Source organism: Pelobates fuscus, chromosome 8 (genome assembly GCF_036172605.1).
Source record: "Pelobates fuscus isolate aPelFus1 chromosome 8, aPelFus1.pri, whole genome shotgun sequence".
Classification (NCBI taxonomy): domain Eukaryota; kingdom Metazoa; phylum Chordata; class Amphibia; order Anura; family Pelobatidae; genus Pelobates; species Pelobates fuscus.
This window is the reverse complement of record NC_086324.1, coordinates 55,439,010-55,466,434: the sequence shown is the minus strand read 5'-3', so window position 1 is coordinate 55,466,434 and position 27,425 is coordinate 55,439,010. Positions and strand designations below refer to the sequence as shown.

The 27,425-nt window shown below is 41.5% G+C and overlaps 1 protein-coding gene across 2 annotated transcripts in view; it reads right to left on the bottom strand.

Moving 5' to 3' along the window:
* Nucleotides 1-2,924: 2,924 nt before the first annotated feature.
* MPP4 (MAGUK p55 scaffold protein 4) overlaps nucleotides 2,925-27,425 on the bottom strand; it is a 41,903-nt gene continuing 17,402 nt past the window's right edge. For both annotated transcript variants that reach the window (XM_063429848.1, XM_063429847.1), the window contains exons 10-22: nucleotides 17,913-18,109; nucleotides 17,569-17,633; nucleotides 17,297-17,314; nucleotides 16,938-16,976; nucleotides 15,782-15,802; nucleotides 14,861-14,875; nucleotides 11,364-11,408; nucleotides 10,916-11,086; nucleotides 9,385-9,465; nucleotides 8,048-8,141; nucleotides 6,459-6,567; nucleotides 4,901-5,035; nucleotides 2,925-3,629 (exon numbers count right to left, since the gene is read on the bottom strand). In XM_063429848.1, the coding sequence (XP_063285918.1) occupies nucleotides 3,441-3,629; nucleotides 4,901-5,035; nucleotides 6,459-6,567; nucleotides 8,048-8,141; nucleotides 9,385-9,465; nucleotides 10,916-11,086; nucleotides 11,364-11,408; nucleotides 14,861-14,875; nucleotides 15,782-15,802; nucleotides 16,938-16,976; nucleotides 17,297-17,314; nucleotides 17,569-17,633; nucleotides 17,913-18,109 (1,179 nt within the window). In that variant the 3' untranslated portion in view covers nucleotides 2,925-3,440. The remainder of the gene's footprint in view (nucleotides 3,630-4,900; nucleotides 5,036-6,458; nucleotides 6,568-8,047; nucleotides 8,142-9,384; nucleotides 9,466-10,915; nucleotides 11,087-11,363; nucleotides 11,409-14,860; nucleotides 14,876-15,781; nucleotides 15,803-16,937; nucleotides 16,977-17,296; nucleotides 17,315-17,568; nucleotides 17,634-17,912; nucleotides 18,110-27,425) is intronic.

The following is a 27,425-nucleotide window of genomic DNA, read 5'->3' as shown; positions in this document are numbered from 1 at the left end:
ATGCAATTCTGTGCATAGCGATGTATAGAATTTACATTAACCAATCCAGAATTATACAGCTTTGATAAATACTCAGAAATGACTGGATTCTAGAATCCTATCCTCAGAGAGTTTATTGAAGGCCAGATTATGGAGAACAATGTGAAGAAAATATTTTTTTTTGCTAAACCTCAACATAACCCATTTACTATCATATTGCCAAAACAGACAATGCAGGGAAAGTTTTTTTTTTTTTTAATTCTTTATTTATTTCCCTCACTCGTGAGTCCGAGAAGGTCATATAATTTTGGTACAAACATTGTAATATAAACAAGCATATTCTGGCATTAGTCCTTCCAACTAGGGATAATACAGCCGGTAACCTGGTGAGTTGGGGGTTTTATGTGTAAGAGAAATTGCTAATGTCTGGTATATGTGCTCTGGTCTAAGTGTGGTCCGCGGCTCATGCGGTGTATGTCGGTGAGGGAGCTATTCTCGCTGTGAGTGTACTCCGCCTGCGGGCATGTTCCCCTGAGTAAGTGGAGGGATGCTCCAGAGCGAAGGCCGTGGAGCCAGTTAAGGTCTGATGTGTCTCTTGAGACTATCTCATTGGTGCCGTTCTATTCCGTGGTCATCATGTGGTGTGGGCTGACGTGTGGGCTAGCGGGGAGGCCATAGTCCAAGGTCCGTTCTTTTAATACTGTAAGGGTTTAGAGGTTGTCAGGCTAATGGCCTTGTGTGTTACACCGCTGCATATGATTCAGAGGCGGGGGGTTGGGAGCCGCTATGGCTGTGGGCTCTCTCCGCTGGATCTGTGAGAGTGCGCTATATGTAAGTCTCTACCGGTCTGCGAGGGCGTTAGGTAGGTGTTGTCGGCCTCTGCGGTCGGTGAGAGCCTAAGCTCTAGTGTAACCGGAATAAAAGGGGAGTAAGGGAGAAACGGAAGCAGGGAAAGGTTTTTATGCCTTGGAAGAGTTAAACGTTTTTCATTTAGAATGTTCACAATTATTAAAAGAGCAAAGAATTGACCAGTCTCAATAAAACAGAAAAATATAAATAGCCTGTGTACGTAATAATTGCTAATGTTAAGGGTATATTCAATGTAAACAGTTAAAATATTTACTGCAGGCATGACCAGATCCAGAGGTAGTTCTAAAACGTATAGGAACACTCCAAGCACTACAAGTCTCCCCTCAATGTAAGTAGTCAAACTGTTTGCAAATGGTTTGACATTTTAACAGGGGTCCACTAGGTGCCTCTGCATGCCTCTGATGTTCTGCTTTAAGAGTCAGAAGTTCCAGCGAGGATCCTCAGTTACCTTTCCTGAGCTAAGCCCGGCCGTGCAGTGCCAGAACATGGGCTGGGAGCTCAGTTGATCGCTTTTAGTCGATGAACATATGCCATGTGCTTAAAGGGCTTCTTTCTCATTAAACCAGCTCTCGGCTCTTCAGATCTATGTCACAATATTATTTGATCCTGTCGACCAATGAGCTGACCCTACACCAGGGCGCGACAAATTCCAGGCGCCATTGCGACTAAGAATTTTGCCCCGGGATTGATCAGCCCAGTTGCTCATCCCCCTCCTGTCTCAATCTCTGTGTAGTTCTCTGTGCGCCGATGTACCAGGAGGAATTAAGGGAACTGTAATTACTTCATCGGGGCACTGAGGTCACACAGGGGACTAGCAAACTGGCAGAACATCATGTAAAGTCGTTTCTGCTAGTCCTTATTCCACAGACCTGGCCACCCGCCCATTCCCTTGCATGGCCTCAGCTGCGGGAGGAAGTAATTACAGTCCCCTTCACTTCCTCCCGGCACACAGTGAGCTGCACAGGGATACAGAGACTGGAGGAGGAGGGGGAGTCTGGACAGACCATTCCCATTAGCCGCAGTCAGCCCCACTAGTCTAATGTAATCTGCTGCTGCCAAGTCCCACTGGACCCCAGGGAAGCCACACTCCTGTGCCCAAAATCTAGGAGGATGGCTAAAATATGCATTCATTTTTTTTCTGTGTGCGTATCTGTTACGGTGTGTGTATATCTATCATGTGTGTGCATGTCTGTATATGAATCTTTGTGCATGCTTGTGTATCTGTTTTAGTGTATCAAATAATAATAAATAATACTTTGTGAGTGTGTGAGAGAATGTGTGTACGCCAGTGAATGTGTCTGTCTGTGTATGTGTGTGTCTGTCAGTCTGGGGGTCTGTTAGTGAATGTGTATGTTTAGGTAACCAGCCCTTTTACGATCGCATGGGAATGGTGTTTTTACTTGCCTTTTTTTCCAACGCTGTGCAGGTCTCAACGCAGCTGGCCCGCCTCTCATAGCGGAGATTATCAATTAGAATCTCCTCATAGATATGCATTAAATCAATGCATCCCTATGGGGCACACTCAGCGCCGCCTCCATGTAGACGCCAAATGGAGACGCTGAATGTAGGTAGATAGGAGACACTTTAGTGGCTGTTGGAGGGACTGCCACAAGACGTGTTAGTAGGCAGCAATGTAAACACTGCCTATTCTCTGAAAAGGCAGAGTTTACATTGAAAATCCTACAGGGGCAGGCTATAGACACAAGAACCACTACATTAAGCTGTCGTGGTTCTTGTGAATATAGTGTTCCTTTAAGAATTGTATTTTTGTCATTGAAAAAAACTGGCTCCTAAGTTTGTTAGCTGACTCCTACATTGAAAGCAAATTTGTCAAGCCCTGTACTACACTGTAGGGCATAGCTCAGGAGAGCTAACAGAAGCTCCTAGCAGGGGTCTCTAGCTCTCAGCACTGGAGCACTATAAAATGAAATAACCTTAATTTTTTTAAACCAAATGTACATTTTTTTTTTTTTTTATAAATGTCCTTTAAAGCAAGAATATGTGTTCTTTCATTTGAATGAAAAAGCATTGATTTTTAACCACCAACTGTCATTTTATTGAAACTTTTTGTTGTATCTACACAATCATATAGTTTTAAAGAGCAAAACATGTTCTGCTCGTCTTAATTTGGCATGGTCTTAAACAGGAAGCATCAAAATGTCAGTGCCTCATGCAAGGAATTGTGGGATTGCATTATTCAGCCTCATTTTATAATCAGAGATATTGTGGCATTGATTAAACATTCACTCTAATTTTACACACTTCGTAAAGTTCTTGCAGTAGTTATAGCAACAAGGAACCTCTTAATTCTTAATATTCCAAAATAAATAGTTTATAGCTAAGTCCCATTTGAATTTGGCTGACTATTCCCTCATTCTACCAATTATAAACTGCTTTATTACTAAATCATTGGAATAAACATTGCAACAAATGTACTACAAGTTAAAATAGAATTATGTGAAACAGAATTTACGGTTGTTTTACATTTTCAAATTTAACGACACATTCCTTCTTTAAGATTTGTATACTGTACTACTGTTATTTTATTTATTTTGCGTTCTTCATTTGATAGTTAGTCTTCATTATAATTGTTATTGCGAATCTGAGCAAATCCAGTAGGCTGGGATCCATTGGGGCTCATCTTGTGCACGCCGTACAATGGACATTAATTGTATACAAGCAGCTTCTAGATTATCATTCACTATAACTTGGTCAAAGAACTGGCCAAACTGGGTTTCCATCTTCTTTGCCGATTCCTCAATTTCTTGGAAATCTTCCTCCTGTAGATTAAATGGAAAGCCAAACAGAACACAATTAAGAACACTTGCATCCAAAACGGATTTATTGTAAATTTACTGAAGAATTCTAACTTGTTAAAATGGTTTATCTGTCTTGCTTTATTTCATTTTTGACATATGCAGTCTGTATCATTGTTTGGTTTAACCTCTCCTAGTTTTAGTTTCTGCCATGCACATCTCAGCAGAGCACACCAGCTACATGTATGACTTTGGGGTGGATAGCAGCTTCTAATGTAGCTAAATGAGATAGTGAGGCTGCTAGAGGATGCATGGTCAACCACACGGCTGCACCAGTAGCGAGTCAATGTGGAAGGAGAGGGGCTAACAGCCAATCAGCATGCAGGAGAGTAGTTAGGTGTAACCCACGCCACAGTATTCACATCTCGACATTTATTAAACTATTGTTGGTTGTTGACCTATATTCCCAGAAATCCCTGATGGACAGGAGCCAATGGGATATGTGCACCAATACCACTGAAAACAATAGAAGAGGTCTAGGAGTGGTTCAGAACATGTTCTAGGATTGTGAGAACTAGCTGTAAATGTGTAAATCTGAATCAAACCCAAGGGTAAACATTTTCTTGTTAATATTCAGGGTTAGTGTATCATACAGATTAACATAATTTGCTAGGCACCATAATCACTACATTTTAATGTAGAGGTTTTGGTGTAAAGACCTATCCCATAATTCTCTCATTCGTAAATACTTTTTTTGTGAAAAGGCAGTGTTTACATATGTCACTTGGACAACCACAAGAGGTGCTTCCAATTATGGTCCTGCAACCTTTGGCGTTCGGAATCCTCATGGGCTACATAAAGATACTGATTGGCACAGCAGGGCACAGAAGGCACTTAATGTGTCTCTGTGGAGAAGCATTGGACTGGCTAAGATCATCAGTAATCAGAGAGAGCAGCAGCCACAGAGAGACTGGCACGGTGAGGTATGAAATGTAACTAATTCTTCGTTTTATCAGGCTTACAGAGAAGGCCATTGGAGGCTAATTTTTAGATGTAGTGTAGTGTATGGCGTTAATGTATACTGATGGTGTAGAGTAGTGTGTGGGATATTGTTTAGTGATAGTGTAGTCTAAGATGAATCCCAGTACTGCCCAAGATTAGTGGGAGAGGGGTAATTGTCCCAGGCAGTAGCTGTTTCAGGTATCGCTATACCTCCCACTTACCTGACTCAAATTGTGTCATTCTCTATATTTATAAATAAAATTATTCTATATTATTTCTATCATTTGGTTCACCTTAAACTTCATGTTTACGAAATAGTCTGTGATGATCCTGGCATTTCTCCGAGTTTGTCTCATGCAGCTTCTGCTGGGCGGTTTGACAAATACAATGTATGGTTTCAGTTCATGCGTCCGAACGCCTGTTATACCCTATAATAAGTCCAAAAATAGAAAAAGATCACTTTCAGTTTCAGCAGTTCAGACCAAAACAAAGAATAATTTCACAATAGTCTAAACCAAGAAAATGGTTCAATGAGAGTATTAAAGGGAATAGCAACGGAGTCCACACTTAAAGGGACATTATAGTGTTAGAAATACAAAAGTGTATTCCTACTGCTAGAGTGTCCTGGTAGCTATTTAGGTCCTGGTCACCCTCTGTTGGGTGTAAAATATGTATTTTATTCACCTTTACTCCCTCATAGCACTGGTCTCCTTGCTGCCATCCTGCCTCCTTGGCTGAGATCATCAACATTATTGATCTCAGCCAATCCAAAGTTTTCCCATGGGAAGCATTGGAAGTCTTGGTCGCATGCGTGGCAAAACTCTCTATGTGCTCTCTAAGAGGCCATCTGATAGAAATAGCCAAGTTTTACTCAGCTATTTCGGAGGAAGTGCCTCTAGTGACTGTCTGACAGCCACTGGAGGTATTAAAACCTGCAATGAAAAAACAGTCGTTCTTGCAAAACAGTAATATTTCTACTTGCAGAGTTAATAAAAAGTAGGGGTTGGGAGGTGGTATTGAATTTGTATTTAATACATATGTACATTCACAACTACCCCCAATCAGTTATTACCACATCTATTTTTTATAAAATAATATGAACCTTTATATTTGTATATATTGTTTATTTATATATTTGACATTCTATCTGCTGACCAGTACCAAATTATAGGTATCTATATAGTAATTATATAGTACCAGTATTAAATTATAGGCTTTGGACGGACATCAATGTTAATAGTACTGGTGAAATTATTTATCAGCTGTTCTCCCTCTCCCCTATATTGTTACAGTCTCATCTCCAGGCTAGTAGACTTGTCAACCTGCTAATGGAGAAGCATATTACCTCTTTACAGTCATAATTGTAAACACCGAGATCAGTTCTTGTTTGTGCTACCATTTTTATGACGTTTCTTTGAATGGCTATGCTTTTCGATCATCTGCTGGCTAACTTGGCTCTCATTTAAATTTTTCATAATATGCAAAACTTCAATACAACATGTTAATTCCAAATATTTAATCAGCTCCTATTTGTATTACATCAAATTTCAGGTTTTAAATAAGTTTCAAATGGCAAAACTGGGGCAAGAGCAGAGTTCGAGAATTTTTCTAAAGCTATTTTTTCCCCCTATGTTTTGAAATTTGGATTTTGAATATATATCTTTTAAACTCATTCAATGTATAGTGACGTCTGCACCATGCCTTTCTATGCAAACTCATCCTTGATACTTCATCATTGCCCTGACCAAGTGGAAAAAGTAGATTCTTGTTTTGTCTTTGTTTCCCTATAGTTTAAAGCTCTGTTGACTGGTTTATTTAATTTGGTAATTTTTGTCCTAGCAGTAATCTCACCTGTGGCTCCAAGTCAATAATGCAAGTTTTTCCTGCATCCAAAATTAATTTTACTGCATCTATGCTGGTCCCGTACATGTTCCCTTTATATTCGCCATACTCCAGGAAACTGAAAAAACATATTAAATAATAGCGGTTTCATTATTTTCTTGGAAAGCCAATTAGACAGCTTTTAAAAGACCAAACTGAAAAGCCATTGAGGAGAGCATATGTACAGTTTTCTAGAAGCATAAAAATAAACGCATGATCTGCTTGGGGGGGAAAGCCCAAATGAAAAGTACTAGTAGTATAAAATTAAGATTTGCTGTACACAGTTATGGCCTCAAATCATCCCTTTGGTTCCAAAGGGTTTGTCCTGACTGTAAAACTAGAGGAAAGACGAACTGTATATTTGTATGTTAGGACGAGGCAATTGACAGATTCCGACAGATGACACCCAGGGACTCCTAGCACCATAACCACGACAGCTCACTGTAGTGTTTATGGTGCTTAGAGTGTCCCTTTATGGAGGAACAAATGTGGGTCAGGATGGGAACCCTAGGTCTTCTGGTATATATATATATATATATATATATATATATATATATATATATACATACACTGATCAGTCACAACATAAAAGCCACCTGCCTAATATCATGCAGATCACCCTTGTGCTGCCAAAATAGCTTTGATGTGTCAAGGCATTGACTCTACAAGAATGTGTCCTGTGGTATCTGGCACCAAGACATTAACAGCAGATCCTTTAAGTCCTGTATGTTACGAGGTGGGACATCCATGGATCAGATTTCATGTTTCAGCACTTCCTTTAGATGCTCAATCAGATTAAGATCTGTGGATTTTGGGGGCCAGGCAACACCTTGAACTTTTTGTCCCATAGTGCATCCTGTGGTAAATGACACATACACACCTGGTCATCCATCTGAGCTAAAAGAAAATGTGATTCATCAAACAAGACAACTTCCAGCTCTGATGTTCACGTCCCCATTAAAGGCACTTTTGGTGGTGGACACTGTGAGGCACTGTGAGCAAACTGTGAGGCACTGTGTGTTCTGATACTTTTCTATCATGGGCAGAATTAAGATTTTCTGCATTTTGAGCTACAGTAGTTCTTCCGTGTGATCGGACCAGACATGGCACCATGTGCATCAATAAACCTTTGGTGCTCGTGAACCTAACACAGGTTCTCCTATTACCACTGCATACCAAGAACACTCCACAAAACTTGCCATTTTGGAGATGCTCTAACCTAGTCATGTAGTCAACACTATTTGGCCCTTGTCAAAGTCACTGAGATCGTTTCGCTTGTCCATTTTTCCTGCTTCCAACACATGAATTTCAAGAACTGACTGTTCACTTGCTGCCTAATATATCCCACCCCTTGACAGGTGCCATTGTAATAATATAATTAATAACTTCACCTGTCAGTGGTTTTAATGTTGTAGCTAATCAGTGTATAGAACTGATTAAAAAGAAACTGGTGCAAACGCATTATTACATTTCATTAAATGAAATAAAAAGACCATCAAAGAGTTGAAACTTCATATGCAGACTGAAAACTTCAAAAAGAAGAGTAGGACATAACATACCTGTGACTGTAGACCATACTTTCAAATGTCTCTTTTGAAACAAAGAAATACTCTCGACCATTTTCTTCATAGCTCTTCTTATGGCGAGTGGTATCTATTGGCAAATTGTGATTTCGAAATAAACACAAAAACACCCAATGAACATTTATACATATTTTGTGAATGGTGAGAGCACAGTTATCATACAGAATGATGACAGTATTTTCTCGACATTTTGGTTAAGACACAAATATAAAACAACTGAGATCCCTTGGCTATTTTGCCATAAAATTTGAATTCCCAACAATAATTCACACTTTAATCAGTGAACTCTTGAAATGTAGGCACATGTAGCTTATCTAGTAAAATAGTCAACCTAAGCTATACTCATAGCTTAGCCATTGTGGCCTAAATTGTGCCATTCAGATTTAGGTTTGCTACAGTTCAGACAGAGTATGGGGATTCATTTTAAGGAATAGGCCATCTTTAACAAAGATGTCAAGATGTCTAAATGAATCACTGTACAGATGTACATACCATGATTGACACATATTGTATGCTCAGTAAAAAAATACACATTGTACAAGGCAATTGAACCTACATATTGTTCCTCTAGTTATTTATGCATACAGTGGGACCTGTGCGTCCATTCTTGCAGATGTTAGGGACCTGCGAGTCCTATGTTGTCTACTGTTCATTTTGCAAAAATAATCAAAACAAATTTCAATAAAAATACATTTATACAAAAGATCACTGTAGGCTGAATTTAAAGCCCTGTTGTTGATGTAGTACATGAACTATGCCAGAAGAATTGGAAAAAAGACTCACAACAGGAATGTAACTTAAAGGGACACACTGAGCACCAAAACAACTTTAGCTTAATTAAGTGGTTTTGATGTATAGATCATGCCCCTTAAGTCTCACTGCTCAATTCTCTGCCATTTACTGCTGAGTGCTTTTATTAATGGTAAAGGGGAGCTGTCACTTCTCTGAAATGTACACCATTGAATAAAACAGAGAATCAACCAGTTTCTTTGAAAATGATTTTAAAGATTTAACGAATGACATCACAGTCCAATTCTATCAGGACAAAGTCACTACTGTAATGAAGAGAAAATATGAAAACGTTGTTTCACATCTCCTCTTCTCTGTATGCTTTCTCTATGCTGACTGCCAGGTACAAAGGGTAGAGCTTATAACAAAGACGGACAAGGAGATAAAATAGATAAAGAGGTGTTGATTCTTACAATTAATTTCATTTTTCACGCCTCACAAATACATAGTATAAATAAAGGGGATAAGTAAACATAAAAGTAAAAATCCTGGTAACCAATGGCAACGATTTTATGTCTACTTACGTGGCACTGGACTTTGGAATGTGCTAGGGTTTAAACCTATAAGTTGTCTTCTCAATTCGTTAACTCCAACTCCAGAAGGTCCTAAATCGCAAAATAATAAATACATAATTTTCTGCCAATTTATTATTCAGCATACATTGCTTTTATTTAAAGCCATTACTATATACTGGACATTTGAAGGAATACTCCAAGCACCATAATTACTGTGGCATACTGTAGTGGTTATGGTGCCAGGGGGGTCTTGGTGCTGACCCAGTGTAATCTGTCAAACCATTTGAGCATGGTTTGACATTTACAGCAAGGAAGAAAAAGGGTGGCGCTAATGAACAAAATATCTTATCAAAGATAGTGTGGCATGCAGCAATATCACCTAAGTGTATAGTCACTCGTTTACACTTACATACAAAGATACAAAATGGAGAAAAGGTGATTGCGCACTTTTGTAGATGGAACTCTTGGATTATTTAAATAATCTCTAAGGTCTGTATCCTGTGTGATAAATACTATTTGATGGTAAATAAAATGAAGTCTGTGTATAGTTTGTAGGGATGAATGGGAGTCCCTATAATAACATGTATAATAATCACTCTATAATAGAGCTCCCAGTGTGTCACATAGACAGACACAGGGCGCTTCTGATTGGTCAGATGTCAGAGCTGCGTTCTCCCCTGATCATGTTACAATGTATCCAGCAGACAATAGAACGTCACTTAGCCAGTCCTGTGCATTCCTATTGGCTGAGACGGACACACCTCTGACGCACCTCTCCAGCAACATTCCACGAGTACGTCACCGCTGGGGGCGGAGCACAGGACTGGCTAAGCGACGTTCTATTGTCTGCTGGATACATTGTAACATAATCAGGGGAGAACGCAGCTCTGACATCTGACCAATCAGGAGCACCCTCTGTCCCAGCTGCGTTCTCCCCTGATCATGTTACAATGTATCCAGCAGACAATAGAACGTCGCTTAGCCAGTCCTGTGCTCCGCCCCCAGCGGTGACGTACTCGTGGAATGTTGCTGGAGAGGTGCGTCAGAGGTGTGTCCGTCTCAGCCAATAGGAATGCACAGGACTGGCTAAGTGACGTTCTATTGTCTGCTGGATACATTGTAACATGATCAGGGGAGAACGCAGCTCTGACATCTGACCAATCAGAAGCGCCCTGTGTCTGTCTATGTGACACACTGGGAGCTCTATTATAGAGTGATTATTATACATTTTATTATAGGGACTCCCATTCATCCCTACAAACTATACACAGACTTCATTTTATTTACCATCAAATAGTATTTATCACCCAGGATACAGACCTTAGAGATTATTTATATAATCCAAGAGTTCCATCTACAAAAGTGCGCAATCACCTTTTCTCCATTTTGTATGGTTTGACATTTACCTGGGTCTTATTGGGCGCCATTGCTGCATCTGTTCTTCTCAAGCAGGAGGCATTCATTTATTGGCATCATCTGAGTGCGCTAAAATGTGAGATTTAAAACCATGATTCATGGTCTTCAAGAAATGTAAACTCACCTAGGAGAACAATCAGCCTATGGCGGTCACTTGGTCGCCTCTGATATCTGACCACTTCCTCATAAGGAGCAGCCATAGTGTGGTAACAGGTGCTGGGACATCGGGAGTAACAGGAAAACTGAGTGTTGTGGGACTTTCTTCGACAAAGGCGCATGCTCTTTCGAAAACCAGCTGCAAAAGATAAAAGATAGGCGTGAACTAACAAATAGGAGATACATAGTAACTGAGGAATATCTCACATTTTTATACAGTGGGGGACAAAAACAAAACATCTTTGTGAGTACTCACTGCAGGTACCATTATATTATTTCACAGTTGTGCTATTCTCTATAAAAGTGATATAGATTTATACATTACTGGTCCATTATGATAAGACTAATTCTATAAGTGGACCCATGCACATATATACCCCAACATTTCTTAGTGATAAAATGGACATTATACACACCAATAATATTCCCTTGTCCATCTCCACAAAAATCTTCTTCTTCTCCTTATGGAATATAAGTAAAAAAAGGAAATATGGTAAAGGATATACAGAACATAAACTAGTAATATATTTTTGCCAACTAACATATTCTTCCTATTAGAATTTTTAGAATTGTGCTGCCCAGTGCAATTCATGTCCTCCCTCTACCACACACTGAAATACTATAAGCAACCCACATACGCACATTTAACATCACCGACAGCACACACACAAAACCCTAGAAAGTTCACACACATGCACAACAGGAAGCTCAAATACACATGCACCACCACAGACAGTGCCCACTATACACAAATACTACAAGCAACTCAAATACACACATGCAGCCTGTGACAAACTGCCATTTGCCACTGGGCATTGGAGAGGACTGATTGCTAGCCTCCTGCCCTGCGACTATGGCCGTGGGATGTATTGCCCTTGAAGAACTGTATTTGGGCATAATTTTTTATAATGCTGTTCCTGGCCCTTTAATTACTTTGGAGCAGTGTTGCAACTTTTAAACTGGCACTTCGGATGCAGTCGAAGTGCCGAAGTGGCCGCCATTCGACAAACGAACACGTGGCGGCGGCCATTTTAACTTATTCGACCGCGGTCAGCGGTGTGTGCAGCCAAATCTATGGAACTGTTTTCGGCTACCCAATTGCACGAACACTGCTGGCCCGTACCTTCTACGTTACTTCAACACCGCGGCTGGAAACTAAGTCCAGTTCGAAGATTCGAACGCTCGTTCGAATGGGACTTAGTCATTTTCTCGGTGTAAAATAGACCGTCCGCACAGCCCAAATCCATGTAACTGTTTTGGGCATGAAAATGTGCTTGCGGTCAGTCAAAAGTGACTTATACCTATCTCCTGAACGGATTCAAATGATTTTTGGGTATGTTTGTATTTGGAATGTGCTGGTTAATAATATGTGACTTTTATTACTATTGGATGTATAGTTTTAGAGTTATGAAAGTTGGGTAAAAAGTATGTTTTAAACTGTACGGATAATTGGGTTACCTCTCAGGGAGGAGATGTGTGGGATGTAACCATTGTGTGATTGGGTAATGTATAATTGTCTGTGGGCGTCTCCCTTGCAGGGGAGAATTGCATAAAAGCAGAGTGTGTGCCATTAAACCAGAGTTCTTCTTGACGTAATTTTGTCTCGTGATTGGAGGGGACAGCTATATTCACACTGGGGATTGCTATGCGCTGCATACTCCCTTGAGCTTTCATCACTTAGCTCTTTTGAGAGCTTACTCCTGTTACGCTCTTCTTGGAGGAGAGGTCTTCCCCACACGGTCCTGGATGCTGAAGGTTCATACAGGGTGGAAGGAAGACGGCGAGACTCCAGTTAAGCTACGGCGGTTGTGGAGTCTGCGGTGGTTGTGGTATCTGCTGCAGTGCTTGGAGTTCTCAGGAAGCGCTAGGAGCATCCGTCCATGGAAGGTGTCCGTTACACAGCCCACACTCATATTTCACATATTCGGTAATACTACAAAAAGTCCCACACATATATATTAAAAGCAGCGCCCACACATTCATAAAACTACAGGCAGCTCACACACAATAACATTAACTTCCCACACAAATAGCTCCCCGACACACACATGCACACATATATACAATTCCACAAGCAGTCTATATTCAAACACAAAACCACTCAAGACACACAATACCACAAACAATGCATACACAACACTACACACAGGCTGCCTATACACTTACATAACACCACAGATATCCCAAACACATATGCAACCTCACAATTTCTCAACATACTTAATTATTTATTTATTTTTAAATAGTCAGCACCCCATGGGACTAATATTACTTTGACACAGTGCTACTAAAATGATGCCCATCCCTGATCTAGAACATTCACTTGAAGTTATCCCTGTGCTATCATCCTATCATTGCTATTCATGGTCGAATGCTTTGGGTGGTTCATGGACAGATTTAACGCACATTATCGAAGTGACTGCAGAGGGGCTGGGCTTTGCGTGCTGGAGAGAGACCCTGTTCTCCCAATATCTTACGAAATGGTTTGAAGGAAAATGGAGATATGGTACAATACATTAAGCACCATGACTACTATATCTCATTTTAGTGATCATGGTGCTATGGAAATGTATCTGTAGACTTGTATAAAAGTTTGTTTTGGAGTGTTCATCTAAATCAAATGCCTTTTAATTCACACCCAGACAAAATTGATCCATCCTGGATTCAATAAAATGAGCCTCTACAGGAAAATACTGGACATACCATTTATATGTGTGGTTATTAAAAGGCATCTGATGCGTCGAACCATGCACAAGTCTTATAATTATGGCCATGAAGCCAAAGAATTCTCTGTGTTGATTTAACACTGGGAGAACTGAATTCCACATACAGACAGGCAGCACTTACAAACGCTACCCATCAGAACAAAGAATTAATTACTGTTGATCAGGCAGCAATTATTTTATGATGACTTTGTGTGAAGCCTAATTTATAGTAAAAAGATAGTTATGGGTCTCAGGTAGGAGTAAAGGTGGGATTTTTAGAGTCTAACAGCTGCTAATCTCATTAACAGTACCTCTAGGAGATGGGTAAAGAATTAAAACGCTGTGACCAAGGGAATCAATTTGGGAATAATAAAGGTACATTTAAGACACCGTAACTGCCTCTTCTCATTGAAGTGTTCATGGTGTCTGGAGTCCTTTGGCTCTGTCCCACTGTTCAGTGTTAAACCATTTCAAATGGTTTAACTCTGAATACAGATCCTCGAGTGCCCAGAATGGCCTCTCTCTCCTGCTTGGATTGATAGTGCCGCATCTGCCCAATCGGCAAGAGATGGTGGCAATAAGCTAAGAGTGTCAGCGAACTGCACTATGCCTATCATAACTGGCCAGTATGGATTATAAGGGTTAGTGCAGCATTATTCTGCACCTAAGCCAGGGGTAGGCAATCTTCGGCACTTCAGATGTTGTCGACTACATCTCCCATAATGAACTTACAGCCACCAGGGGACATGAAGTCCAGAACATCTAGAGTGCCGAAGATTGCCTACTCCTGACCTAATATAGGCCTCCAGTGGAGGCAGGGCAATGGGGAACTGGGGTATCTCATCCAGTGTTAAACGTTTTTAAAAATGGTTTAAAAACGAACCATAGAGTGGCACCAGTGGAATCCAGGCACACCTTGAGTCTCCCTTTTTTTCTCTATTTAAAGATGGTTTCAAGGACAGTTAGCACCACTGGATGTTGGTTTATGGATAAACTCCTGATGTTTAGTTTTTACGTTCACTAAAGAAAATGATATCTAGATTTTATTGTTCATGCAGCTAAGAAAGAACATGTTATATCTGTAACAAAGTAACCTGAGCCAGTAGTAATGGAAGCTTGGGTAACATTGTAATTATTTTATTCACATTTATAAGAAAAGAGGCACAATTAGTGGTCTATATTCTGTACACATAACATTTTTGTATTACCTCCCTTTAATTCCTCTGGTAAGATTGAAATGAAAGAAAAAATGTGTTTCATAAAAGAAGTAGCATTTTATTAATTTTTACTTTTAGTTATTATTTTTTTTAAGCATTAATAGCGGTGTTCCAAACTTTAATGTTATTAGTGACATGTGCAAAGTTTCTGCCAACTAACCGCATCACTAGTTGTTATTACTAATCACATTCCATTAGGTTTATGCACTAAACACCAAGCTGTACTGATCTGGAAACCAGACTGTATAATCTACGCTCAAATAGCCAAACTGTGACCGCAACTGAGCTGGAGATTTTTTGAAAAATAATATTTTCATATATTCCAGCCTACATTATATGGCTCCATTTTCAATTCATTGCAATCCATTTACTCAATACCTCTCTACGGGTCTCTGTCCCCCTGGGTTTTGAAGATTTTGTGCAGCAAATACTTGTTTGCTGCACAAAATCTAATGTTCTGCTGTTTGAATGACATAGCGTGACTTTGGATTTTTTTTCCCTCCAAAGTAAATTATGTTTATGCAATGGATTTCCAACATTTTCGATAGAATCTTCCCACAGCCCTCAATAATGATACAGGAATTTCTATAAAGTTTGGTCCCAAATCTAGAATTTTAAGATAACCCTAACATCATTACTTTGACTGGAATCCTAACCCAGTTGTTCCTTAAATGAGATTACATCAAGCCATTAATTATGTATACTTATAAATGCATGGTGCCAGTAACCCCACCTTGATGTTAATGGAATACCGGAGAATACCTTTTCTACACAGTCCATGCACTATGCAAGATATCTTCCATATAAACATCTTCTCCTCTCTCCAAAGTACTAATATATTGTCAAGCACAATTAAAATGAACTACATAGTGAAAATGAAATACAGTCACGGTTACACTAAAATAGTATTACCTGATTCAAAGGTTTCTTCATCTTTTTGACATAGTTAGGAGAAAAAGTGTTAAATGATAACATTATGAATCGTGTATTTTCTTGCAAGCCGACAGGTTTATTTACTAATGTTTGACTTTTTTTTAAAATGTAGAAATATTATGCCAAAATAGCCAACATTAAAATATAGCTTACTAGAAGAATTTTTCCTGTTCAGCACTCGGGGTCTAAATTTGAACTGTCATCAAATTCATTCATTTAGTGAATAACCACAAATAAAGAAAACATGGTAGAGGCTAGTGATGCTCTATAAGAGGTTACAACTATTGATTTGTACACTACAACTTGAATAACACATTATGTCTTGTAACATCTCTGCACTTGATTCTGTGCAGCCACAATTCTATTGTTGATCGGGTATAATTTGTTTTCTCGGGCACCCAAGTAAATATGGACACCAGATAAATAATATTAATATCATTCTGATAATTTTAGAATTGTTCTCCGGATCATGGACAGTTTGGGATGAACATTCCAGATTAACTACCCCCAACACACTGCACCACTCACACACAGACACACACACACACAAACACTAGTGCCCCTATCCCGGCAGACTCCAGGTAAGTTGTCACACTGTTTTAAAACGGTTTGACTACTTAATCTAAGGGGGCACCACGGCACTCCATGCACCATAACCACTACATAGAGCTGTAGTGGTTATTGTGCCTGGATTGTTTCTTTAAATAATATACCAGTGCCCCTCCTGAGATCAGGTTCTGGATCTGCCACTGACCCCAATGCAAAGTTCCAAAGCCGCTGACATTTTAAGTCAAGACAGTTGGTCCCATCCTACACCTCAAGGCAACAGTACCGAAATTCAGTATCTCCATAGGAAGAGAATTGGAAACTGTATAAATTCTGGACTGTTGGTATACCATGAGGACTGTGTTGGGAACTGATGGTATAGACAACAGTCTGATATGTGTGAATATGATGAACATGCATTGACAGAGAATGCATTATTATAGTTTAAATCACACATGGAATCACACATGGAAGAGTGAGTGGGCTATTTGTTTTTTCACAATGGCTTGGATAGCATTAGACTTGGATATAGAACATCTCTGACTCTACACAATATGCATAATGTTATTTTATCAGACTTGACCCTTACCGGCTTCTACACATTTCTCATCAATCCTCATATCTTCTTCTACAAAAAAGACCAAAAAATTAATAAAAATGTCTTTGCGTTACCAAAGATTCAATCTTTTAGGCCCTGCAAAACGTTTAAATGAAATTTTTAACTTGTTCTTAAATACATGCAGAACTTTCAAAATGGCATGCCTTCACTTTATGGGTCAGATACTGTACTTTCATCCTTTTGGGATATGTACAGTAGTCTGGAAATATAAACAAAAGTTGTGCTTTTGTGTTTAGAAATTTCAGAGATTGAAATTAAGGTTAATAAAGAAGAAGATTTCACTCAAACACACTACACTATCACTATAACTAAAATCATCATGCACTTACCTTCCCCAATGGTACTCACTGCTCCATACAAGAAAGCAATAAAAACATAAATAAATACAATATTCAATAAATAAATAAAATATTCAATATATTCAATATTGCCTCCTATGTTCATAGGAAGTTTAAACAGATGCTTGGCACAATTTGGCTGCCAATATAACAAACTCTCTACTACCCCTACAAATGCATTACAAGTACATATTCGAAAGAAAGATGATAGAAATGAAATACCATGCCTCTGATAATCGTATAAAGAATACCCAGATACTCACACTGTGAAGCCTTTAAACAGGATTGAGACATGAACGGCTGTGACCACCAAAACTCTCTCTGTTTCCTGTATAGAAATGGAGGACAACAACAAAGTAAGCTTTTAATCTCAAACAGGGCTATTCACAAAAGTGAGAATTTAAGGCCAAGTAGCCAAACTGACACGGATAAAAGGGAAGTGTTGCTTCTGCATTATCTGTGTGGTTGAACATGGGTCAAAGTAAGGGTGCTGTTTTTGAAAACTTGTTCTAGTTATTTAATTTAAAAAAGCTAAAGTGGTTGTGTTACTTGGAATTTCCCCATTTAATCTGATTATCGTATTGATAACTTTGTATCAGCCGTTTACCTTTTGAGCAGGTGATTGGATGGGATGAGGCCCGCGCACCTGCTGAGATCTGACACCTTTCTGGCCTGCCACCACAATGCGTCGCTCTGATCCACAATCTGCAGGATCTCGCCTTTCTTAAAGGGAAGTCCAGCATCTGCGCATGGTATGGACGGATCCAGCTGGGGCCAGTAATCTGCCATCGCTCGAACAAACAGCTGGACCACGAGTAAGAACGAGATATAGGTTTGTAAGTGTCAAAAAAAAATCATACAGTAAAAACAAACATAATAACAAAGATATTGAGGTTTCTGAATTTTTTAAAAAGGTTTTTGTCTTTTAAGGGGCAAATATCTGTGTGATTTTTGCCCCTTGTTTATGTAGCCATTTATTTTCCCCAAATGTAATTCTTAGAATGTACAGCATATTAGGATTGAAAATGTATGGGTATATAGGTGTTCTCAGGTTAAACATCCATTGACATCCAGTATGATTATCCTCACCTATATCTTACATATGCTACTTTCCAGGGTGCATTTGGGTCTGGGGAAGCAATGGCAGTGAGAAAATGTGATTCAGATCAGAATAACATTTATATATTTAAATAAATCTAAAATGTTACAATTTTACATTTATCCACCAAAAGGACAATATGTCTCTTGCTGTGAGAAGTCTTGGTTTCACTAAGAAGGGAATTGAGCTCAATGTAGGCTTAATAAGGGAGTACCTTGGTAAATGCGTATTAGAAAAAAACTAGAACATTGCCTACAGATATCGATAAATGGAGAAAGTGAAGAATTTGTTATACACTTTAAAACTTATTTTTATTATTATACTTAAAATGAGGTACTGTCGTGCAGATATAAATTGATAGACCTTACGGAAAACAAAGAAGAAAAAGAAAAAAAGAGATATATAAATATTAATATTAGTTGCAGTTTGTATCTCTTATTCGTCTGACACCCAACCTTCTAGTAGAGGTTGGCAACAAAAGTATCACTTTGTTGCTGCTGTGGGAGTTTGCAAAGAATATGTAGCAATTGTCTAGACAGGGATAGTGGCAAAAACTGCTGGTTTAGCTGAAGTGTCAGTAGAGAAAGCATATATACTTCATATAAATAGTTGTCATGTTGTCAGAGGAGGCTAGACACCTAGACCTCCTTCCTTAAAAGGGGGATGGTACGCCCGATCTCGTCAGTCTCCCCGGCCGTTTACACGCCGGCCGCGATAGCTCCGCCTCCTTTTATGACGCGGCGCTCATTAGCCGACGTCATGACGTCAATCACGTCACGACCCACCAGAAACCGCGAATCAGGACTTGTTTGGGGCGGGGCCAACAATTAAAGAGCCAAGAGTGATATTTGTAATGATTCATTGCCCTGTCGTGGTTCTAGCTAGTCTGGTCACTCAGTGCTCTTATTTCTATTGTCTTTTGGTTTTTGATTCGGCTTTGTATTTTCGACCCTGCTTACCTGCTCTCTCGTTCCCTCGACCTCGGCTTGTCTCTCGCTTACCTGCTCTCTCGTTCCCTTGACCTCGGCTTGTCTCTGACCATTCTTTGCCTACTCCTTACGTTAGTCTGGCTATTCTAAGGTCCGGTATACGTACCTATCTCCTGTTTGCATTCTGCGTGTTGGATCCCTGTCACGATCCTGACATTACGACAGGGCCAATGGATCCTGCAGGTGCGAACTCTCAGGTCGGTTCTCCTGACTCTAGATTTGAGGCCATGGACCATAGAATGGATCAGATGGCCCTAGCTTTGCAAGCTTTGCTATCTCGTCCTAATAATCAGTAAGAGGAGATGCATACTTCCTCTATCTCCCCTGTAAGTACAGGCCTAGAGGTAGCCACAGTGGGTGCTTCTTCTCGTGTCACTTCCCCTCTACGCTATGGCGGCTCTCCTGATACTTGTCGAGGCTTCTTAAACCAGATAGGTATTCATTTTGAGCTACAACCTCGCGCCTACCCTACAGACAGGGCGAAGGTTGGATTTATAATTACGTTACTTATTGACAAGGCACTCAGATGGGCTAACCCTCTGTGGGAAAATGATAACCCGTTAGTCTATAATTATAATGCTTTTGTTGCTGCATTTAGGAGGACTTTTTTTTTTTTTAAATTCTTTATTTTATTCGTGCTTAGGATAACAACAGACGTGCAAGGCCACAACAGCCGTTGCAGGCATAGTATTAGCATTTTAAATTGTGGCAGAGTAGACAGCACATTTTTATATATGAGGTTAGAGAATGACAAGCCATAAAACATACGCAGTGAGTAATAGACACACAGAGAAATTAGTCTAATAAGCTATGAGCCTTCAGTAGGTTACAATAAGTATGCTATTACGTGTAGTATATTAAGGTTAGAGAGTGACAAGCTATAAAACATACGCAGTGATTAATAGGCACGCTGAGAAATAAGTCTAAGGAATTATGAGACTTTAGTAATTTACAGTAAGTGTGCTATTACATGTGGCTGGCATGCTATGAAACTTCAGTGGTTAATCTTTAGATACGAGTATGCTAGTCTAGCAAACATCAAACATGCAGCATCAATTGCCTAAATGTGCGCTCAAAACAATTATACATTTTCAGGATACTGGTGTCAGAGTTCGCTGGGAGCGTAGCCATGTGCAGGGCTGGAACGAAGGCCAGATTGGCGTTGGTGGGTATTTAGTCCCGAGTACTATGGCTGTCTGTGCCAGTGTGCTGCAGGCTCAGGGGATGATGTGAGGGCTGGGGGCAGCGTCCAAGCAGTTTCCCCCCCAGAGTCCCGGGCTGACTGTTAGGCCTGCTCCTCTTGGCTTTGTACCTGGGACCTCGAGCAGGAGGTTGCGGCTTTCTCTTGTTCCCGGCGCTTTGTCGCCGCCAGCGGTGTCCGGTCTGTAGCAGTAGTGGCCGGTGCTCCGGGATTGCGTCTACGGTGGCCTTCAGCCCGGAAGGGCCTGGTGAGTAGGACCATGGTGAGAAGGGCGCCCGGGAGGTCCTGGTCCATCTCTGCCTCCTGTTCAGCCACTGGTTTTTATTATGAGGTGTTGGTGATGCCGCCGGGTGTGTCAGAAGCCAGTTCCATCGGCTGTCAACTGCCCCAGTTCTGCTGTGTCGCCTCTGATCCACGCTACCTAGTACACGAGGTAGTTGATCGGCAGCCATCTTGGGGTACCGTGTCCAGGCTGCGTTTCTCCGCCGGGTGAGTGAGTTTGGTCGGGTATAGCGGCGGATTGCCATGGGGACCGGGATAACCCCCACCGGTCCAAAGGGGGGGGAACGGGGCAGCAGAGCGCCGATCGGAGAACTGGGAGAGCGGCCGTCTCACCCCAGCTCAAGCCTTCCTAGGCCGCAGACCTCAATCGGGTTACTTTGATCCCGGGTAGGGACTTGAGGGGTATCCCCATGTTCAGCATCAACCCGTGAATGTTGTGAGTCCGAAATTAGGGCCGTAGCTGTCGTCGGATCGCCGTTAGCGCCGATATTCCGCTTCTGGTGCAGGAGCTCAGACGAGATGCGTCTGATCCGATCGGCGGTCAGGCCCCGCCCCCCCTGTATTTAGGAGGACTTTTGATCCCCCAGGAAGAAAGGCCAATGCAGCTAGACTACTGTTACGTCTCAGACAGCATAACCGAACCCTCGTGGATTATGTGTTAGAGTTCAGATCCTTGGCGGCAGAAGTCAAATGGAATGAACAGGCTTATATGGACGTATTTTTGAACGGGTTATCTGATGAGATTCTAGATGAGGTTGCCACAAGAGAACTTCCAGAAAATTTGGAGGATTTGATTTAATTTATTTCCCGAATAGATGAACGTATGAGACAGAGGCAGAATACTCGGGATAGAACCCGTAGACCTTCCATAAGACTACCCCCCTCATTTCAGAATTCTGATTCTACAACTTTAGCTCTTCCAGAACCTATGCAAATAGGAACCACTCGGCTCTCAGAAGATGAGAGACAGTACAGGAGAAGGGAGGGTCTTTGTATGTATTGTGGACTAAGAGGTCACCTACGCCTAAATTGCCCTAACTGGCCGGGAAACGCTTGCACCTAAGTTTCTCAAGAGGACAGGCCTTGGGTGTTTCTATCTTGTCCTCTATATATGATTATAAAGACCATAGGCTTCTTATGCCTGTCTCTTTAGCTTGGGAAAAGGGAGTTATAAATGCAATGGCTTTGATAGATTCCGGAGCAGCTGAAAGCTTTATAGATCAAGCCTTTGCCACTAACCACTCTATCCCATCTCAACTAAGAGATACACCCTTGCCCGTTGAGGCCATAGATGGTAGACCATTATCAGAACCTGTTATTTTTTGTGAAACCATACCAGTTAGATTAACCATTGGTATCCTACACGAGGAAAAAATGTCCCTCATGCTTATTGTGGCAAACCTAGCCACTTCTGGACTATGCTGTACCAAGGTTGTCCGTAGGCTGTAGGGGGGGGACTGTATATATTGTGTATGTGTATATTTTACTGTGGCCGTTCGCATGCTAGCAGCCCTAAGCTACCAGCCTGCAAACACTTCATTTGACGAATCGCGGCTATCCGGGCCGTTCGCCAAACGAATACGGGCTCCCCAGGTAGACCACACACTTAGAGTCGTGTGGCGCTCATTAACCGATTGCAACAATGTTGCAATCGGTAATTAAAGGCTCTCCTAGGTGGCCGTCGTTCGACTACCGACCATGCGGCGGTCGGCCATCTTGGATCCTTTGTCTCTCCAGCGGTGTTCGGTCGTCGAGTGCCTGGAACTAAAAATGGCTACTCGATGATACGAATACCGCTGGACTTCCAGAGCGTTCGGGAGTTCCGCTCTACTCACATTGTGTTCCCCGTCAGTGTTCGGTAGTTTTAAGCCGAACTCGATGGTTAAATGTATTTCATGCGGCGTTCGGTCAGTTCAGCTGGGAGCTGAGCAGTATTCTCCCAAAAGATGCGCTCAGCCCCCAGCTATCTACCGAACGTTCGGTCACATTAATCTGCCGAATAAAACTCTAAAACTGTATTTTAATGTAGATTGTCAGTTCTGCTGCACGAGGGGATAATCCACTTAATCGTCCATTTTAGTGGGAGTATCCCTCTCGTGCAGCGAAGCCTGTTGGGAGAATTATGCTGCATGATGGGAGAAATCCCCTGAAGTAACTGTATGGAAACCCCTTGCATGGGGAACTGTATAAATATGCCAGCTTTGAATAAAGCCAGTTAGTTGACTCCCAAACTGTGTTTCGTCCGGTTATTGGGAGGATTTGGGGACTTGCATTACTTTTCAGCGCTGACTGTGGATTTACCGGTGAATCCAGCAGAGATCGTGGATTCTAATACTGCCCTCCGCTACACTTATCTCATCTCCTTCAGTTCCAGTGGTCTTGGGGTATCCATGGCTTAAGAAGCATAACCCTACCATTGACTGGGAACTAGGTGAGATAGTATCTTGGGGTCAGGGTTGCCAGAGAGGATGTTTACAGAAAGTCTCACCGGTTTGCGTAGTAGATGCTCCTGTTAACTCTTCTCAATCTACAGATCTACAGATACCGTCTCAGTACCTGGATTTGAAGGCAGTATTTGACAAAAAGAAGGCTGATACTTTACCTCCTCATGGTCTTTCGACTGTAATATTAGACCCTTGCCTGGTACTATGCCTCCGAGGGGTACGGTATATCCTTTATCCACTAAGCAAAACGTAGTCCTAGAGGAATATATACGTGAAAACCTAGACAAAGGATTTATTAGGAGGTCTTCATCTCCGGCTGGGGTCAGTTTCCGCTTTGTAGGTAAAAAAGACGGCACTCTGCGGCCTTGCATTGATTATCGGGGCTTGAATAAGATAACAATTAGGAATGCTTATCCTATTCCCCTGATTACTGAGCTATTTGATAGACTGAAAGGCTCCAAGATTTTTACCAAGTTAGATTTGAGGGGAGCTTATAACTTTTTAAAAATTCAGCAGGGAGACGAATGGAAGATGGCCTTCAATACCCGTTACGGCCATTATGAGTACACTGTAATGCCCTTTGGGCTTTGCAATGCACCAGCAGTATTCCAGGATCTTATTAATGAGGTTCTTAGGGAATTTCAGCATGAATGCGTTATAGTATATTTGGATGATATACAAATACATTCTAGAGAGATTGAGACTCACCACAGACAAGTCAGAAGGGTATTGCGCAAACTTTTACAACATGGATTGTATTGCAAATTGGAAAAATGTAGCTTCGACCAATCTCAGATAAACTTTCTTGGTTACGTTATTTCTGGAGACGGGTTTATGATGAACCCGATTAAACTTCAATCGATTTTAGATTGGCCATTGCCCAGGGGACTCAAGGCCATTCAGAGGTTTATCGGATTCTCCAATTATTATAGGCGCTTCATTAAAGGTTACTCTTCTGTTATTGCTCCTATTACTAATATGACTAAACAGGGTGCTGATACCAAAACATGGTCTACGGAGGCTCTCTCTGCTTTCAAAGCACTCAAGGAACATTTTGCCTCAGCGCCGATATTGGTTCATCCTGACACCTCGTTGCCTTTATTACTCGAGGTAGACGCCTCGGAGTCAGGCATAGGCGCAGTCTTGTCCCAAAGGCAAGATTTGGATAAACCGTTACATCCATGTGTTTTTTTTTCTAAAAAATTATCTGGGACAGAAAGTAGATATGACATTGGAGACTGGGAACTGTTAGCGGTCATAATGGCTTTAAAGGAATGGAGACATTTGTTGGAAGGGACTTTACACCCGGTTACTATTTTGACGGACCACAAGAATTTGTCCTATATAGGGGAGGCCAAGCGATTGTCCGCCAGGCAAGCTCGTTGGTCATTGTTCCTTACTCATATCAATTACGTGCTCACATATAGACCAGGTTCTAAGAACTCCAAGGCGGATGCGTTGTCCCGCCAACATGAACCTTCTACTGTGACGGAAACTGCTTTGTCTTCTATCATTCCCAAGTGTAATATTATTGCCAACACGAGTGTCAGGATACACTCGCCGTTGCTTGCTGAGATTGAGAAAGTTCAACATCTAGCTCCTGAACCTGTTCCTGGGGCTCGGTACTTCGTTCCTCCTAAGTTCCAAGTGGAACTGCTGCGTTGCTTTCATGATAGTAAAGTTGCTGGGCATCCCGGCATACGCAAGACTTATTCTCTAATTTCCAAAGACTTCTGGTGGTCTTCTTTACGCAAGGATATAAGGGATTTTGTCAGGGCATGTGATGTTTGTATGAAGACTAAGCAACCTCATACACTCCCATGTGGGTTTTTGCAACCGTTAGAAATTCCCAAGAAACCATGGACCTGTTTGGCTATGGACTTCATTGTCGATTTACCGGTTTCTAAGAAACATACTGTTATTCTCACGGCGATTGACAGGTTTACTAAGATGGCTCATTTCGTACCCTTGCCTAAACTGCCCTCTTCTCCTGAATTGGCTGAAATATTCGCGAAGGAGATTTTTAGTTTACATGGTATTCCTACTGAAATAGTTTCTGATAGAGGTTCCCAATTTGTTTCCCGGTTTTGGAAGTCCTTCTGTTCTCAGTTGGGTATCAAATTGAATTTCTCCTCTGCCTATCATCCCCAGTCCAACGGAGCAGCCGAGCGCACCAACCAAAAGATTGAACAATATTTACGTTGTTTTGTTTCTGAACACCAGGACGATTGGGTCGGTCTGATTCCTTGGGCGGAGTTTGCGCACAACAATCTCGTTTGTGAGTCTACTCGTACTAGCCCTTTTTCTTGAATTATGGCTTTCATCCTACCATTCTTCCATCGGTTTCCCCTTCCCAATGGGTACCGTCGGTTGATGTTCATGTTGCCAATCTGAGAAAGTTGTGGGATCAGACTCGACAAATTCTTCTTCAGAATTCCGCAGTGTTCAAACGGCACGCTGACAAACGTAGATGGGCTGCTCCAGTTTTTGCCCGGGTGATAAGGTGTGGTTGAGTACCAGAAACATCCGCTTGAAGGTTCCTTCCATGAAATTTGCTCCTCGCTACATAGGCCCTTACAAGGTCGGATTAACCCTGTTGCGTATCGTCTTGCCCTTCCTCATGCCCTGCACATTCCTAACTCTTTTCAGGTCTCTTTGTTGAAGCCTCTTGTTTGTAACAGATTTTCCTCCACTGTGTCCTTCGGTCCAGGTTGAGGGTCAGGAAGAATATGAAATCAAATCCATTCTTGATTCTCGTATTTCTCGGGGGAATTTGTAATATCTTGTTGACTGGAAGGGGTATGGGCCTGAAGAAAGGTCTTGGGTGGTCCGTGAAAATGTGCATGCCCCTCGTCTCCTTTCGGGCATTTCATGCTCGTTTTCCGTCTCGCCCCGGTTCCTTCCGCCCGGTGGGCGTTTCTGAGAGGGGGGGTACTGTCATGTTACCTATGGTGTCTACCTCAGAGGAGGCTAGACACCTAGACGTCCTTCCTCAAAAGGGGGCTGGTACGCCCGATCTCGTCAGTCTCCCCGGCCGTTTACACGCCGGCCGCGATAGCTCCGCCTCCTTTTATGATGCGGCGCTCATTAGCCGATGTCATGATGTCAATCACGTCACGACCCGCCAGAAACCGCGAATCAGGACTTGTTGGGGGTGGGGCCAACAATTAAAGAGCCAAGGTATAAAAGAGTGATATTTGTAATGATTCATTGCCCTGTCGTGGTTCTAGCTAGTCTGGTCACTCAGTGCTCTTATTTCTATTGTCTTTTGGTTTTTGATTCGGCTTTGTATTTTCGACCCTGCTTACCTCTCTTATCCTTTTGACTTGTCTCTCGCTTACCTGCTCTCTCGTTCCCTTGACCTCGGCTTGCCTCTGACCATTCTTTGCCTACTCCTTACGTTAGTCTGGCCATTCTAAGGTTCGGTATACGTACCTATCTCCTGTTTGCATTCTGCGTGTTGGATCCCTGTCACGATCCTGACAATAGTCCATTCAAAGCTATTAGCCTGAATAAAAGAGTTGAAGCAGTGGTACTCTATAGTGCTTAAAAGGGCACCATTAGTAGGAGTAAATATGATGGTAGGTATTACAGAACAGCAGCAGTGCCAACAGGGGGCACCCATCAAGAGAAGGAACGTTATAATAGGTACTGGCTGAATAGCCTATATATAGTATACCTGGGGTCAATATAGTGAGTTCCTTTGTGAGCTTCGCTAACAAGCTGAACTGTGCCTTCGTGGGCACCTAATTGATAGTGAATCTTAATCAGAGTAAAGCTGACCAAGGTTTCTTGGTAATCTAAGCTATGGTACTAAACTGTGTCTTCACGGGCACCTGCTTTAGAGTAAATCATTAACTGATATGCCTAGACACTAGCTGTCTAACGGTGCCTGTACTGTGCCTTCCAGGGCACCTATTAGCTGTAGTTTCTCAGTAAATAAGATATTATATTACAATCTTCCTGTGCTGTGCCTTCAAGGGCACCTATTTGTTATAAAATAAAGATAGTGCTCTAGCTGCTATACTATGGTCCATCTAAGCAACTAGACCTTATAGCTCCTTGAATAAGATAATTCAGCCTAGAGAATAGCTGTCTAACGGTG